The sequence below is a fragment of the Oryx dammah genome, unplaced genomic scaffold (assembly GCF_014754425.2).
Source record: "Oryx dammah isolate SB20612 unplaced genomic scaffold, SCBI_Odam_1.1 HiC_scaffold_10, whole genome shotgun sequence".
Lineage (NCBI taxonomy): Eukaryota > Metazoa > Chordata > Mammalia > Artiodactyla > Bovidae > Oryx > Oryx dammah.
In genome coordinates this window covers 82,073,988-82,090,182 of record NW_024070194.1, presented here as the reverse complement: position 1 = coordinate 82,090,182, position 16,195 = coordinate 82,073,988, and the positions used below count along the sequence as shown (strand labels likewise).

The window sequence follows — 16,195 nt, the reverse complement described above, 5'->3', positions numbered from 1 at the left end:
ATTTGGGAGTCTGTTAACACAGGTTGTCTAGGATGGTCATAACGTTCCTTCCAAGGAGTAAGCATCTTTTAATTTCTTGGTTGCAATCACCACTGCAGTGATTTTGGAGCCCCCAAAAATAAAGTCAGCCACTGTTTCCACATCTATTTGCCATGAAGAGATGGGACCAGATGCCATGATCTTAGTTTTCTGAATGCTGAGCTTTAAGCAAACATTTTCACTCTGATCTTTCACTTTCATCAAGAGGCTCTTTAGTTCTTATTCAGTTTTTGCCATAAGGGTAGTGTCATCTGCATATCTGAGGTTATTGATATTTCTCCTGGCAATCTTGATTCCAGCTTGTGCTTCATCCAGCCCAGTGTTTCTCATGATGTACTCTGCATATAAGTTAAATAAGCAGGGTGACAATATACAGCCTTGATGCACTCCTTTTCCTACTTGGAACCAGTCTGTTGTTCCATGTGGTTTTTCCAGTAGTCATGTATGGATGTGAGAGTTGGACTATAAAGAAAGCTGAGCACCAAAGAACTGATGCTTTTGAACTGTGGTTTTGAAGAAGACTCCTGAGAGTCCCTTGGACTGCAAGGAGATACAACCACTCCATCCTAAAGGACATCAGTCCTGGGTGTTCACTGGAAGGACTGATATTGAAGCTGAAACTCCAATACTTTGGCCACCTGATGGGAAGAGCTGACTCATTTGAAAAGACCCTGATGCTGGGAAAGATTGAGGGCAGGAGGAGAAGGGGATGACAGAGGATGAGATGGTTGGATGGCATCACTGACTCAATGGACATGAGTTTGGGTAGACTCCGGGAATTGGTGATGGACAGGGAGGCCTGGTGTGCTGCAGTCCACGGGGTCGCAAAGAGTCGGACATGACTGAGCAACTGAACTAATACAGGCTAGACTGTCTAATCCTGTTCTAAGTCTCAAGAGGGTCACATGTCCTAAGAAGACATAACCTATTATTGTGGAATAGGTTTCAAAGAACCTTGAAGACTGGAGCAAAGAAGGGGATTGCATTTCAATGTTGGTTTCAAAAGCTGCAGGCTTTGCTCCAATCAAGGATGTATGACCAAGTTCAAGTAGGTCAAGACACCACATAGTGGTTGTTCTCCCATTAGCATGCTGAGCGAGTTTCTCTAAGGACTTGGTCATATGGAAGTTTAATCATTTTGTTCTTACTACATGTCCCTGTGTGCTTAGTTGTTTAGTTGTGTCCAGCTCTTTGTGACTCCATGGACTGCAGCCCGCCAGGCTCCTCTGTTCATGGAATTCTCCAGGCAAGAATACTGAGTGGTTTGCCATGCCCTCCTCCAGGACAGCATCTTCCCAACCCAGGGATTGAATCCAGGTCTCCCACATTCCAAGTGCATTCTTTACCATCTGAGCCAGCAGGGAAGCTCAAGAATACTGGGTAGCCTATGCCTTCTCCAGGGGATCTTCCTGACCCAGGAATTGAACTGGGGTCTCCTGTATTGCAGGCGGATTCTTTACCAGCTGAGCTAACAGGGAAGCCCACACATGTCCCTAACATCTTTCAAAAATGAAAACTCTTAATTCCATTATTTCACCCCAGTCTCTGAGGGAATCTGTCTTGTGGGCTTTTCCACTGCTATACTGACAAGGGTCAGGTGCAGTATTTTGAATGGCCCAGGAGACCAGGTCAGCTCAGTGTCCCAAAGGGTTATTAGCATTCCTTGCCATCTGCTCCAGTGCCAACCACTTCCAAACCTCAGGAAAGAGGGGACCTGAGGGTAGCGAGATTCCATAGGCAACACAACAACTACGATGAGGAGAAAGCCTTGGATCTTTACATTCATTCCTGAGTTTCTGTGAACCTCTCAAAGAAGCTAAAGCAAGGGTTTGGGATTCATCAAGTCAAAGAGGAAGAAAGGAACAATGAACAGACAGGATGGAGGAAGAACACATGAAAATTACTTTTTAACAAAGTAGTATTTTTCACTGCCTAGGCAAATGACTTCTGTGAATTTCTTGTATGAAGAAGAACTTTTGTTTTCTTTTTACTTAGTTATCACCATCATTAGGTTTTGATGCAAGTGGAAATTTACAATAAAATGAAAACAAATATCATCAAGGATCACATACAATTCTGTGATAAGGTGATCTGTAATTCAGGCAATGTACTGCTTGAGGCTCATATCTTGATCTCTTACTCCAGTTGCTGCTGATGCCATTTGAGGAAAATACAGATGAAGAGAAAAGTAAGTATCACTAGGTTAAAAAATTGGACAATTACAAGAATATAAATAACAAATTTATAATGGATTGCAATACAAATAAATAGTATTTTTAGTATAAAGCTACATTTGCATGAAGAAGCTACATTTGCACTGCTTAGTAACAAATATGATAAAAATACACCAGAAACATGTTAAAGTTGTATGAGTCACATATATACGTCACAGTTCACATGAAGTTTCACTGAGAATAAGCCATCTGAAGGCCATGTGTCCTGATCTGAAACTATCAAAGGCCTTTCAAGCAAACCTCATGGCTCAGGAAAGATGTTAAAAAAGCTGCCCCATCCAGATCGATCTGACTTGACTCCACTTTTGGTTTTCAAGATAAGCTATAATCTTCTAAAGGGGATCATAATGTAGACTGATGTAAACAGATACTGAACGAGAAGAAACTTTTCTATTGGCACAGACGATTTACATCACCATTTTCCCAAATGTTATTATTTGAAAGGATGGGTGAACCACGCATTTATAATACTGGCAGAAATAACACTTTAACACTGAGATAAAGGACATAAGGAAACTACTGATACACATTTTAAAAAGCACCAGTCTCCCCTTCCTTTTCTTACTTCATGCCAATTTAAGGTTTTAGGCTAAAAGCTCAGGTACGTCTTATCATTTCTACTCTTCTTTGGACTCTTTAATGTTTCTCATTCTGTAAATCAGGCTCCACTCTTAAAAGATTTGGTAATAAAAAGTCACATGCCAAGTACTTGCCTTAAAACTATCAACAAGGATTTGGGCCATAAAAGAGTCAAAATTTAGCTTCCTCCACCATCAGTGTCAGCCTGACCAACGCTTGCTTGTTTTTTATCACAGTAGTAATTTTGGATTTCTTCTTGTAGTCAGAGAGGCTTGTGGCTAACTGGGATCTTGTGCCAAGATAAAGCGGCAGGTTTGTACTCATGGGTTCAAGCCATGTGAGTTGAATGAACCAGCTTCTTATCCATTCACACTTACAGTTTAATGGGAAAGAAAGAAGTAGACTGCCTATATGTTGCTTCAGAATGAGAACTCAAAGCAAGCTGGGGTCGTTTGCCAAGAGATAAATAATAAAAGGAAGAAAGCAAGGAAACAGTAACTGGAGGTTTCAAACTTTCCCTCTAACCAGTGAACAGGCACTCTGCTCTCACTTCTCACACAGAAGGCTCTGCACCCATTCCCAAATGAAGTTTCTTTAATTCACCTAACTTTGATATTCTGTAACTAACTGACATTGCAATACAGGGAGATATGATAATTTATTTTTTGAATCAAAATCATATTTCTATGCACTTGACTTCTGGATTAAATATATTACCTATAGGAAAAATCTATCAACTCCTATTGAAATGTTAATCTAATTTAAAGTTATTTTGGGTTGATATTTTCCTTTAGTTTTATATTCAGGAGGAACTTAAAATGATCTTAAAAGTTACAAGTGGAAAGAAATTAAATTTGATTGTGTACATCTCTCATCAGAATATTTAAAAAAAAAAAAAACTGTAAAAACAGTCCCCATAGCAAATACTTCAACTTTTAATGAATCCACATCTCCAAACTGTTTTCTCCTCTTCCTCTATTTTTTTTAAAGTATTGTTGAGAAAGAAAATACATATTTCTTATTATATAATTAAGTACTATCAGAAGTCCAACTGGAAATTGGCCTTACATTTATAAAAAGCCAAAGTAGATTTTATTTCTTCATTCCGTCCCCTTTAGTAAAATACTTCACTTACAGGAAAAGAATTATTTAAATATGAGGGAGGGGGCTTGGAGCGAAGTATCATACAGAAAAGCCAAACTATGAAGCCTTTCTTATTCCATACTGTTGAACTTGAATTCAGTTATCTTTGAAAAATTTTTTCAGCTGATTAGAAAAGAAACAGAATCCAGTGCCAGGAGGGCAGGTTCAGCTTGTCTCTGCTCCAGAAAGGCTTCCTGGTATCAGGGAGATGGAGCGGCCTCCCTGGAGGTACCACTGGAACTGGTACTTTGGGTGGGGTGTCAGAGCCCCAGATGGTGGGCGGGCGAGAAGCGAGCACAAGTCAAGGTCTTCCCAGCCTGTTCTGTGATGGCCTCAAGCTCGAGACTGTGTTGCTGTCTAAAAAGAAAAATTATCAGCAACTCTAACATCATCACACCGGGGGATGAGACTATCAGGTGACTAAGTGGGAAGATGAAAGATAACCACCTCTAAAAACTGGATTCTGTCAGAATAAAAACTCCCTTTGTGTGAGGCTTGCAATAGGCTCATTCAGCCACACCAGGGCAGAGTTTCAGAACCTCCCCCTCCTCCAGTGAGCCCATGTTCAAAGTTAATACAAGGTAAGGGTTATCTAAACAGCAGATAGCAGTGTACTGCATATTTCTTCTTAAAGATGACAGAGTAACATGGAAACTTACATTATCATATGTAAACTAGATAGCCAATGGGAATTTTCTGTATAGCTCAGGAAACTCAAACAGGGGCTCTGAATCAACCTAGAGGGCTGGGATGGGCAGGGAGATGGGAGGGAGGTTCAAAAGGGAAGGGGTGTATGTATACCCATGGCTGATTCATGTTGAGGTTTGACAGAAAACAACAAAATTCTGTAAAGCAATTATCCTTCAATAAAAAATAAAAAGAAAAAAAATGACAGAAGCTTTTAGAAGTCCATAAACTTGTACTATCTGGACTCAAGGGGTGTACAATAAACTTTAGACACCTTTCATAAGCTTGGAATCTAATATTATGAATTTATTCTAAGACATAAATCAGATAGATGGATGGATTTTTTAAAGGACATTGGGCCCCCTGGGTACTTTTAGCAGACTAAGTATTGAGATTTATAGAAGTAAAATTCTTTACAAGATAAGAAGGAAACAAAATCAAACCTTTCATTTTCAGATACACACTTTCGTTAGTTCTTTCATCAAAAACGTATCAGTGAAGGAAAATCAGAAATGTTTTTTCAGTTATTATTAAGCTGGTTCAAGAGCCAAGGGACCCCTTGAAATGGAAACAAAACAACACAGTATTCAAGTTTTCATCATAAGATTACCTTGTACTGGCAAGATGTAGGAGATTTCTGGCTTCAAAGAATATTGCTAAAGGAGCTTTTGGAAAAAAATTTTAAAAGACTACGTTTTGGCTAAAAACAACCAAAATCTCTCCTGTAAAACTGCTACTTCCTTTTGATTCTCCGAAGGTTACATTTTGTTTGAGACGCTTGGCAGTCATGGCTTCATGGGCTGTGCTGCTTGATTATCTAAACCCTTAAGGCAAAACAAACACAGCTAATATCGAGCTGACAGCTGCCCGAGTCCTCTCACTGAGGAAGTGTTGTTCAGAGGGTGAGGAGCCCACAGGCCCATGGTGGGAAAACTGGAAATGTTAAAGGTAAGAAATAAAACACAAGAAGGGAGGTTCAGAGTTAGGAACATTTCCAAGCTTTTTTCTACAATAATCTCCAAGGCCCTCTCAGCTTCTATTTCTAAAAAGTACCCGTGTATATGGTGCCTGATGTTTCTTACAGTTTGACAAAAATCAATACTCAAACAAGAGGAAGCAAGATGTCTGCTCCACTCAGGGTGCTCAGCTTGCCCTGCTCTCACAGTAAGGGCCTGCAGCCCTGTCTGTGCCTGTAACAGTGCTCCTGACGCTGGGGACCGCGTTCTCTGGTCAGAGCTCTGTAGCCCCGAGTAAACCAATGTGTGCTCACCTCGGCCCCAAACAGACCCTAGCACCACGTTTGCTTTTCTGCATCCTGACTGTCACGCCTGAAAGATTCTCCCTAACGTACACGAGGCTGAATGCCATGAGACTAAATGGCTAAAGATTACTGTTTAAGAGAAGCTTGCTCATTCAAAAAGAAAATAAGAATTTGGTTTAAACTGCAGACAAAAGGGGAAGTTAACATATTCTCTTGGTCTGTATTCTTGGAAACAGTGTCCTTAGGCCGACGGTCCCTCGTCAGCATGCTGACTTCTGCGCTGTCTCAGTGAGTCTCCCAGCGCCTCTGTGCCAGCCGGGCAGGGCTGCTCCAGGCTGTCATCTCCCACCTCACCGGACCCCTCGTCCTCCTGGGCCTCCCTCGGGGGTTCCGGGTCCCGGGCATCACTCTTCTCCATGTCCCCACCAGCAGCCGGGCCGTCCTCCTCTTCCTCCTCTGCTTCCTCTTCATAACCAAGGTCCTCTTTCTCGTCCTCGTCATCTACAAGGCTGTCCTTGTTCTCTTCTTCATTTGAATCATCCTTTTCCTCCTCTACATCCTGCAACTGTTCAGTTAAATGAACCTCCTCCGACCTGAGATTCTGCTCTGCAGAAGAAAGAGAGGGCAACAGTCTCTGATTAAACAATGGGCATTCAAAATGCTGTCACTAGTATGTAGAATCTAAAAAACTAAAACAAATGAATGAATATTATAAAACAGAAACAGACTCATACAAGCTAATGCTTTGTACCGACTCAACAAACTAGTGGTTACCAACCGGAGGAGCAAGACAGGGGAAGAGGAAAAGAGGTACAAGCTACAAGGTATAAAATCTACAAGATACAAGAATGTAATATACAGCATAAAGATATAACCAGTATGATAACTTAAAATGGAGTATAACCTATAAAAATAATGAATCAACTCTATTATATATGTGAAACAAATACAACATCAACTATACTTCAATTTTAAAAAGGTCATTCAGCAGTCGATTGCATTTTGCTGTGAAATGAAACAGTGAGGCACAGGATGGCTTTCTCCATCTTGAAACCATGTTACTGCAAAGGACAGATCTCTGGATGGCATCCTAGCCCCACCCAGGGTGTCTCCACCTCTCTCTGGAGACTCTCTGACCAAGCTGACTTGGGCACAGCCCAGGGGCATGGAGAGCAAAAGTCCCTCTGTGCTCTGTGTTATGCACCTTGTAGAATGCTCAGCAGTTTTTAAACACTCACTGGTCATGGTGATTGGTTCAAACTCTGACTTAAGCAGAGCCAGTTGGGAGTCCTGTCCAAGAATTTTTGGCCAGAGTGAGGAGGAAAACTTTCTCTCCTTCTACAGGGATTGTTAAACTGATGAAATGTGAGTTGGGGCTGTTGAAAGCCACTGAATCAGCTTCATAGAGACAGAAACCTATTATCTTTGGGCTGAGCATGAAACCAGAACATCCTTGGATTTTTCAGCTTTGTAAACTAATAGATGTTTCTTTTTTCCCCTAAGTTACTTTAAACTGGGATTCTGTTACTTTTAAGAATTCTAAGGAATATAACATAGTTTATATATGAAGTCTGAAAGCCTTAAAAACTTTAAGAATTAAAAAAGAAATATAAGCTTATTTAGTTAAACTCATGTAAAAGTCAACAATTACAAAGTCTCATTAGTCTTCAACACTTCTCTGGCGGTCCAATGGTTAGGACTCTGTAGGTACAATCCTGGTCAGGAAAGAAAGATCCCACAGGACACAAGTATGGCCAAGAAAACAAAGTCTTTCTGTAAACAACAGGAATAAAAGCATGGAAATCCAGGGGTATTTGGTCCCCAAAACAGTGTGAAGTAGTGAAAGGATTTGGGAAGACTGCTTTTATGGCTCAGAGTCATTATTGGTATACAGGAGAAACTCAGTGAGTGCCACTTCCCCTCCTGCCTAGCTCATCCCAGTTTGAATGAAGGAAAACATGTCAACTGATTAATGAAGGGCATACAATTCAAGGGAAAAAGTAATGGCCAAAATAAAATGTTCTTTAATGGAAGAGAGGAAATAAAAGAATTCTTGCTCAAATCTATCTAGAGAACACATTTCAAGGAATTTGGTGGTGGTGATGGTTTGGTCACCAGCAAACCACAGGGAAATTCACTATGAGCACAGAAGGGCATACCACGGACTTCTAAAGATACTCTATCTCATAAACTTGTCATACTTACCAGACTGTTCAGATATATTCCTTGGAAGTGGCAAGTAGAAACATTCAGATATTACTACCAAGACCTGGAGGGAAAACAGTGATTTTACAGTGAGTGAATAGGACACTTATTACCAAACAACCTTAAAGTTAGGCCTTGCTTCTATAACCAGATATTCATACATAAATACAGAGCAATTGGTCAAAAGTCCAAAAACAAGGCAAGGGTAAAATTAAGAATTTTCTATTTTTCAAATGTGGATATAATGCTGGAAAACACTATTAATTTCAGATAGAGGTCACAAAGTCAAATGTATACACACAGTCCACAAAAAACAAATGAATTAATAAGCAAGTATAAGAAAACAGACACTCTCAGCCAAGTCTGAAGTGATCCTTTAAAAAACCTTACTATGGCAAATGATACCACTGTCACGGCAGAAAGCAGAGAGGAACTAAAGAGCCTCTTGATGAGGGAAGATGGAGGAGGAGAGTGAAAGAGCTGGCCTAAAACTCCACACTCAGAAAACTAAGACCCTGGTATCTGGTCCCTTTGTGAAGCGAAGTGAAGTGAACTGAAGCCGCTCAGTCGTGTCTGACTCTTTGTGACCCCGTGGACTGTAGCCCGCCAGGGTCCTCCATCCATGGGATTCTCCAGGCAAAAATACTGGAGCGGGTTGCCATTTCCTTCTCCAGGGGATCTTCCCGACCCAGGGATCGAACCCAGGTCTCCCGCATTGTAGGCAGACGCTTTAACCTCTGAGCTGTCCCTTTACTACACAGCAAACAGAAGGGGAAAAGGTGGAAGCAGTGACACATTTCCTCTTCTTGGCTCTAAAACCACTGAGGATGGTGACTGCAAGCCATGAAATCAGAGGACAACTACTTCTTGGCAGGGAAGCTATAACAAACAGATAATCGTGTTAAAAAGCAAAGACATCATTTTGCCAGCAAAGGTGAATATAGTCAAGGCTATGGTTTTTCCAGTAGTCATGTACTGATGTGAAAGCTGGACAATAAAGAAGGCAGAGCACTGAAGAATTGATGCTTTTGAACTGTGATATTGGAGAAGACTCTTGAGAGTCCCTTGGACTGCAAGGAGGTCAAACCAGTCTGAACACTCTTTGGAAGGACTGATGCTGAAGGTGAAGCTCCAATACTGTGGCCACCCCATCAGAACAGCTGACTCACTGGAAAAGACCCTGATGCTGGGAAAGACTGAAGGCAGAAGGAGAAAAGGGCAACAGAAGATGAGATGGTTGGATAGCATCACTGAGTCAACGGACATGAACTTGGGAAACTGTGGGAGATGGTGAGGGACAGGGAAGCCTGGAGTGCTGCAGTCCATGGGGTAGTGTAGAGTCGGACATGACTTGGTAACTGAACAACAGTATGATAAATAAAATGAGTCTGTATATGGGTTGTCCCTCACCAGTGGGAAACTCCTGATTATGTGGAAGAGTATTTCAGGGCGTAGAATTACTAAGAGTGCTGTAAGAAATTACTAGAGGTGCACTGGCAGGACCCTGAGGGATGGGATGGGGAGGGAGGTGGGAGGGAGGGTCAGGATGGGGAACACATGTACACCCATGGCTGATTCATGTGAATGTATGGCAAAAACCACCAGAATACTGTAAAGTAATTAGCCTTCAATTTTAAAAAAAAAGCAATGGGAAAATAATAATAATAAAAAGAAATTACTAGAGAGACAAACTGTGAGAAAACACATCAATGATGTGAACTAGATCTTATTTTAAAGAGTGATTGACTGGCTTCACCTCCAACCTTGATTGCAGCATTGACTCACTTTCTACTTACTACTAATAAGCTGTTTCCCTTGATAAACTACAGGCTTCCTAGAGGAAGGTTCATTCTGGCTCACGTTCCACACCCGTACTGTGGGCTGCGATGATGAAACTGACGGGAAGATGTGTGAAACTGGGCTGAGGTAGTCGGGGTCCCTCGCTCCCTACACCCTCCACATGGCCTCCACACAGTACCGCGTAGCAGAGAGAGACCAGCGCAGGAGGAAGCCGCCCGCTGAGAAGGGCTGCACTGGTTCTCCTGTACTGAACTAACTCCTGGGCTTCACCTTCACCGTGAACAACTGCCCAATGTTTAAAACAGAACAGTACTTCATAAATTTAAGGGGTTCAAAAATTTTTAAACTCCAAAGTCATGTCCTTTTGATTCAATTTTATAAACATCAAATGAGTAACTCACTTTGACTATTACCACCTACATATTCATTTATTACTTTACTTAATATTTGGTTCATTACATTTAAGATATCCTGTTAAGATCTGGGGGGAAGGGTTCAGAAAAAGATAAAAAAAGGAAGTTGTAAAGCAATATGTAACAGGGAACTCATAAAAAATGAAGAAAGCTCTTTGATAGATACTTCAGAGATAAGGAGACAACAACCAGTTCTGGGGGTGGGGAAGGATCCAGAATTACCACTTGGGAGCGATGGCCTTTGGGGCCCTGGACAGGGTCAGGAGAGGACGGGCACCCCCAGTAGTCTGACTCATGTAAGCAGCACCACACTGCACACAGAGGCTCTTGGATACAGTTGTTGTTCAGTCGCTCACTCATGTCCGACTCTGCGACCCCATGGACTGCAGGACGCCAGGCTTTGCTGTCCTTCACTATCTCCTGGAGTTTACTCAAACTCATGCCCACTGAGTCAGTGATGCCATTCAACCATCTCATCCTCTGTCATCCCCTTCTCCTCCTGCCTTTAATCTTTCTCAGCATCAGGGTCTCTTTGCATCAGGCGGCCAAAGTATTGGAGCTTGGATCCAGAGAAATGCCCAAATGACAGACAGAGGAAACCCATGTGCAGGGCAGTGGGATGCACGAAGCACCAAGGGTTGGAGAGGAGCAAGCTCTAAGCTGTTAAACTGATGTGAACAACAAAGAGGAAAATACTTCCACCTGAAAAGACAGAGTCTGAAAACCAAATGATAGCCACATGCTTATAGGAGCTATTCACTGAACACAATGCTTTTTTGTGACTTTCTTTTTCCTTTTGCCTCTCTTAATACCAACTGAAGCGAAAATTTTTGGCTTGGTCACATTGCAAAGGAAGGAAGAAACACCTGCCAGTGACAAATAATTGGCATTTACAACAAAGCCTGGAAGGGAGTAAGTCCCACCCGTGAGATACCTGGGCCATCTAGAATGCTAGGTAAGGGGACCTAGAAGAGTCTTATGGGACACCAGCCTCAACCCTGTCAGCTGTATGACCCTGGGCAAGTCACTTCACTGTTTTCTCACTTGCACTCTCTCAAAAGGATAAGTCTGGAGTCAGTCTACCACTAAGGGCTGTTTCAAGTCTCTAATACTACGTAACTCCATTACACCGTCCTCCTTCCCAGAAATTGGGAGGAAAATCTTCTTGTTCCATCAGTTCAGGGTCTATTTTCCAGTCTACAGAACCACCCTCTCGTGATGGGCCACTTTCTGACCACTAAACATGGCACTGTTTACAAAGACGGCCTATACAGGAATGGTACCCTCCTCTCCTTCCCTCCAACAGTTAGATTTTCAGGTTTCAGCTTAGCAGACAGCCAGGCATCTAAAAGAGGAGAGCAGACAGATTTGCCATCTTTCATAGAGAGTGAGAGCTACACCTCCTGATACTGGAGACCCTCTCTGTGCAAGCTCTGTGCTAGGAAGCAGTCAGCAGCATATACTGGGTTGACCAAAAAAGTTCATTTCAGTTTTCCCACAAGATCTTAGGGAAAACCCAAATGAACTACTGGCCAACCCAATAGAAAAATGGTTCACCCAAGTTGCAAAATTCAGACAGTATCTACACCAACTGAAATGGAGACCATATAAGAGATGCAAAAGTTTGCTGCCCGTATATTCCATGGCTTTTCTGCCTGTCCGCAGCTTTGCTGTTTTCCATCCTTCAAAGCACAGTTGCCGACATCAGAAAGTGACGCAACCAGAGCAATCTGATGACACTTATGGGCCTTCCCCGTGTTGGTTTAAAGTGCAGAATATAGACTTCATTTCTAAAACTGAGCCCTTGGGTTACATGTGAAAAATAACCTGGAATTAGTATAGCCACTATGGAGAACAGTGTGAAGGTTCCTTAAAAAAAACTGGAAATAGAACTGCCATACGGCCCAGCAATTCCACTGCTGGGCACACACACTGAGGAAACCAGAACTGAAAGAGACACGTGTACCCTAGTGTTCATCGCAGCACTGTTTATAATAGCCAGGACATGGAAACAACCTAGATGTCCATCAGCAGACAAATGGATAAGAAAGCTGTGGTACATACACACAATGGAATATTACTCAGCCATTAAAAAGACTACATTTGAATCAGTTCTAATGAGGTGGATGAAACTGGAACCTATTATACAAAGTGAAGTAAGTCAGAAAGGAAAACACCAGTACAGTATAGTAACACATATATATGGACTTTAGAAAGATGGTAATAATTATGCTATTTGTGAGACAGCAAAACAGACACAGATGTAAAGAACAGACTTTTGGACTCTAGGAGAAGGTGAGGGTGGGGTGATTTGAGAGAATAGCATTGAAATATGTTTATTACCATATCTGAAATAGATCACCAGTCCAGGTTTGAGGCATGAGACAGGGCTTTCAGGGCTGGTGCACTGGGATGACCCTGAGGCATGAGACAGGGCGTTCAGGGCTGGTGCACTGGGATGACCCTGAGGGATGGGGAGGGAAGTGGGAGGGGGGTTCAGGATGGAGAATACACGTACACCCATGGCTGATTCATGTCAATGTACGTCAAAAACCACTACAATACTGTAAAGTAATTAGCCTCCATTTAAATTAATTAATTAACAAAAAAAATAACACGATAAAATATTTCAACCATTACTAGTCTCAATAAAGACAGCAAACAAAAACAAAATTAGCAGTCTTGCTTTGACTTCCCATCTTTTAAAATTATGGAAAAAAAAAGAAAGACGTAATGGTGAGGCTTATGGGAAAGAAAGACTTGATCAGGAAATCACTTCTCTATGGGAAACGTCGTGCCAATCCTGGCCAATGCACATATTAACATTTCATGCAAAGATTGGCACAATAAAGGACAGAAATGGTATGGGCCCAACAGAAGCAGAAGACATTAAGAAGAGGTGGCAAGAATACACAGAACTATACAAAAAAAAACTTCATGACCCAGATAACCATGATGGTGTGATCACTCACCTAGAGCCAGACATCCTGGAATGCAAAGTCAAGAGGGCCTTAGCAAGCATCAGTACAAACAAAGCTAGTGGAGGTGATGGAATTCCAGTTGAGCTATTTCAAATCCTAAAAGATGCTGCGAAAGTGTTGCACTCTACGTTTCCCATAGAGCAGTGATTTCCTGATCAAGTCTTTGTTTCCCATAAGCCTCACCATTACATCTTTCTTTTTTTCCATAATTTTAAAAGATGGGAAGTCAAAGCAAGACTGCTAGTTTGGTTTTTTTTTTTTTTTTGCTGTCTTTATTGAGACTAGTAATGGTTGAAATATTTTATCAAGTGTTATTTTTTTGTTAATTAATTAATTTAAGGTTGCCAGCAAACTTGGAAAACTCAGCAGTGGCCACAGGACTAGAAATGGTCAGTTTTCATTCCAATCTCAAAGAAAGGCAATGTCAAAGAAGGTTCAAACTACCAGACAACTGCACTCATTTCACACACTAGCAAAGTAATGCTCAAAATTCTCCAAGCCAGCCTTCAACAGTACAGGAACCATGAAAACCCAGATGTTCAAGCTGGGTTTTAAAAGGCAGAGGAACCAGAGATCAAATTGCCAACATCCATTGGATCATTGAAAAAGCATGAGAATACCAGAAAAACATCTACTTCTGCTTTATTGATTATGTCAAAGCCTTTGACTGTGTGGATCACAATAAACTGTGGAAAATTCTTAAAGAGATGGGAATACCAGACCACCTGAACTGCCTCCTGAGAAATCTGTATGCAGGTCAAGAAACAACAGCTAGAATCGGACATGGAACAACAGACCGCCTCCAAATTGGGAAAGGAGTACGTCAAGGGTGTGTATTGTCACCCTGCTTATTTAACTTACATGCAGAGTACATCACACAAAATGTTGGGCTGGATGAAGCACAAGCTGAAATCAAGATTGCCAGGAGAAATATCAATAACCTCAGGTATGTAGACGACACCACCCTTATGGCAGAAAGTGAAGAGGAACTAAAGAGCCTCTTGAAGAAAGTGAAAGAGGAGAGTGAAAAAGCTGGCTTGAAACTCAACATTTAGAAAACGAAGATCATAGCATCCGGTCCCATCACTTCATGGCAAATAGATGGAGAAACAATGGAAACAGAGACAGAGTTTATTTTCTTGGGCTCCAAAATCACTGCAGACGGTGACTACAGCCATGAAATTAAAAGATGCTTGCTCCTTGTAAGAAAAGCTATGACCAACCTAGACAGCATATTAAAAAGCAGAGACATTACTTTGCCAATAAAGGTCCTTCTAGTTAAAGCTATGGTTTTTCCAGTAGTCATGTATGGACGTGAGAATTGGACTATAAAGAAAACTGAGCACCAAAGAATTGATGCTTTTGAACTGTGGTGTTGGAGAAGACTCTTGAGAGTCCCTTGGACAGCAAGGAGATCAAACCAGTCCATCCTAAAGGAAATCATCCTGAATATTCATTAGATGGACTGATGTTGAAGCTGAAACTCCAATACTTTAACCACTTGACACAAAGAACTGTCTCATTAGAAAATCCCTTGAAGCTGGGAAAGATTGAGGGCAGGAGGAGAAGGGGACAACAGAGGATGAGATGGTTGGATGGATCACCGACTCGATGGACTTGAGTTTGAGTGAACTCTGGGAGTTGGTGATGGACAAGGAGGCCTGGCGTTCTGCAGTCCATGGGGCTGCAAAGAGTGGGACATGAGTGAGCGACTGAACTGAACTGAATTGATGACTCACAAAAGGAAGGAGACCCTCTGACGTCACCGAGATCAGGCTCCACATGACAACACCCATGCCTTGCTTTCAGTCCCCAGTTAAAGGCAAAGGTGACAGGGATCAGTGATCCTGAGACCTCTCTGAAAGCAAAGCTTCTAGTTGTTGTGTCACTTTCAACACACATTACAGGTGCAGAAAATGCATGTTGAGCAGAGATACATGCTTGCTGTTTTACGGAAATGTATTCATAGAAAACATATGAATCTATTACTGCTTTGAAATTATTATTTCCTTAAATTACGTTCTCTTCCCAACTTCTTTAAGGGAACAGTATCACTTGGTCACTTGAATAGTCTAGAATCAACTCCCTTCTTCAGATCAAGTCTCTAATAACCTTCCTACACTGATAATTTGACTCAGTTTCCAAATAAACTTAGGGCCCAGACAGGCCTGACTTTTTCAACTTAAAGTCAACCTCGAAAATAAAATTCTAAACTATTTATGCTGAGAAGAGTTTTCAATGTTGGACTTCCCTGGTGGCTAAGACAGTAAAGTGTCTGCCTATAATGTGGGAGACCCGGGTTCAATCCCTGGGTCGGGAAGGTCTCCTGGAGAAGGAAATGGCAACCCACTCCAGTATTCTTGCCAGGAAAATCCCATGGACGGAGGAGCCTGGTAGGCCACAGTCCCTGGGGACACAAAGAGTCGGACACCACTGAGCGACTTCACTTTCACTTCCAATAGGCCCATACTCAACTACATCCAGGATAACTCCATCTCAGAATCACCCAGGATCTCATATTGTTTCCCGTACAGAAGCCACACACTCATGCAGCTCCAGAGTAGACAGCAGATGGGAGAAATACATTGCTATCCACAAAGTTATATCCAAAGTCAAATTATTTTAGGCCAGAGGACTAAGGACACGGTAATTAGCAATAAGATTAATACAGCAGAATGGAGCATACCCGGGACTACTGAATTACCCAGGACTACTTAAGTTCTATCCCTACCCATGAAATTAACATCAGCAGTCAAATGACAAATACAAACCATATATGAGGTAAGCATACTCATGGCAAAATAAAATCAAGCCTCCTTGGCACCCTGGAATATGACTTTGTAGCACCAAGTT

The 16,195-nt window shown here is 41.8% G+C and overlaps 1 protein-coding gene across 1 annotated transcript in view; it reads right to left on the bottom strand.

Annotated features, from left to right (window-relative positions):
* Positions 1-2,258: 2,258 nt before the first annotated feature.
* Positions 2,259-16,195, bottom strand: part of TMX4 (thioredoxin related transmembrane protein 4) — a 63,691-nt gene continuing 49,754 nt past the window's right edge. The window contains exons 7-8 of the mRNA XM_040248325.1: positions 8,149-8,212; positions 2,259-6,549 (exon numbers count right to left, since the gene is read on the bottom strand). Coding sequence (XP_040104259.1) covers positions 6,185-6,549; positions 8,149-8,212 — 429 coding nt within the window. The 3' untranslated portion in view covers positions 2,259-6,184. The remainder of the gene's footprint in view (positions 6,550-8,148; positions 8,213-16,195) is intronic.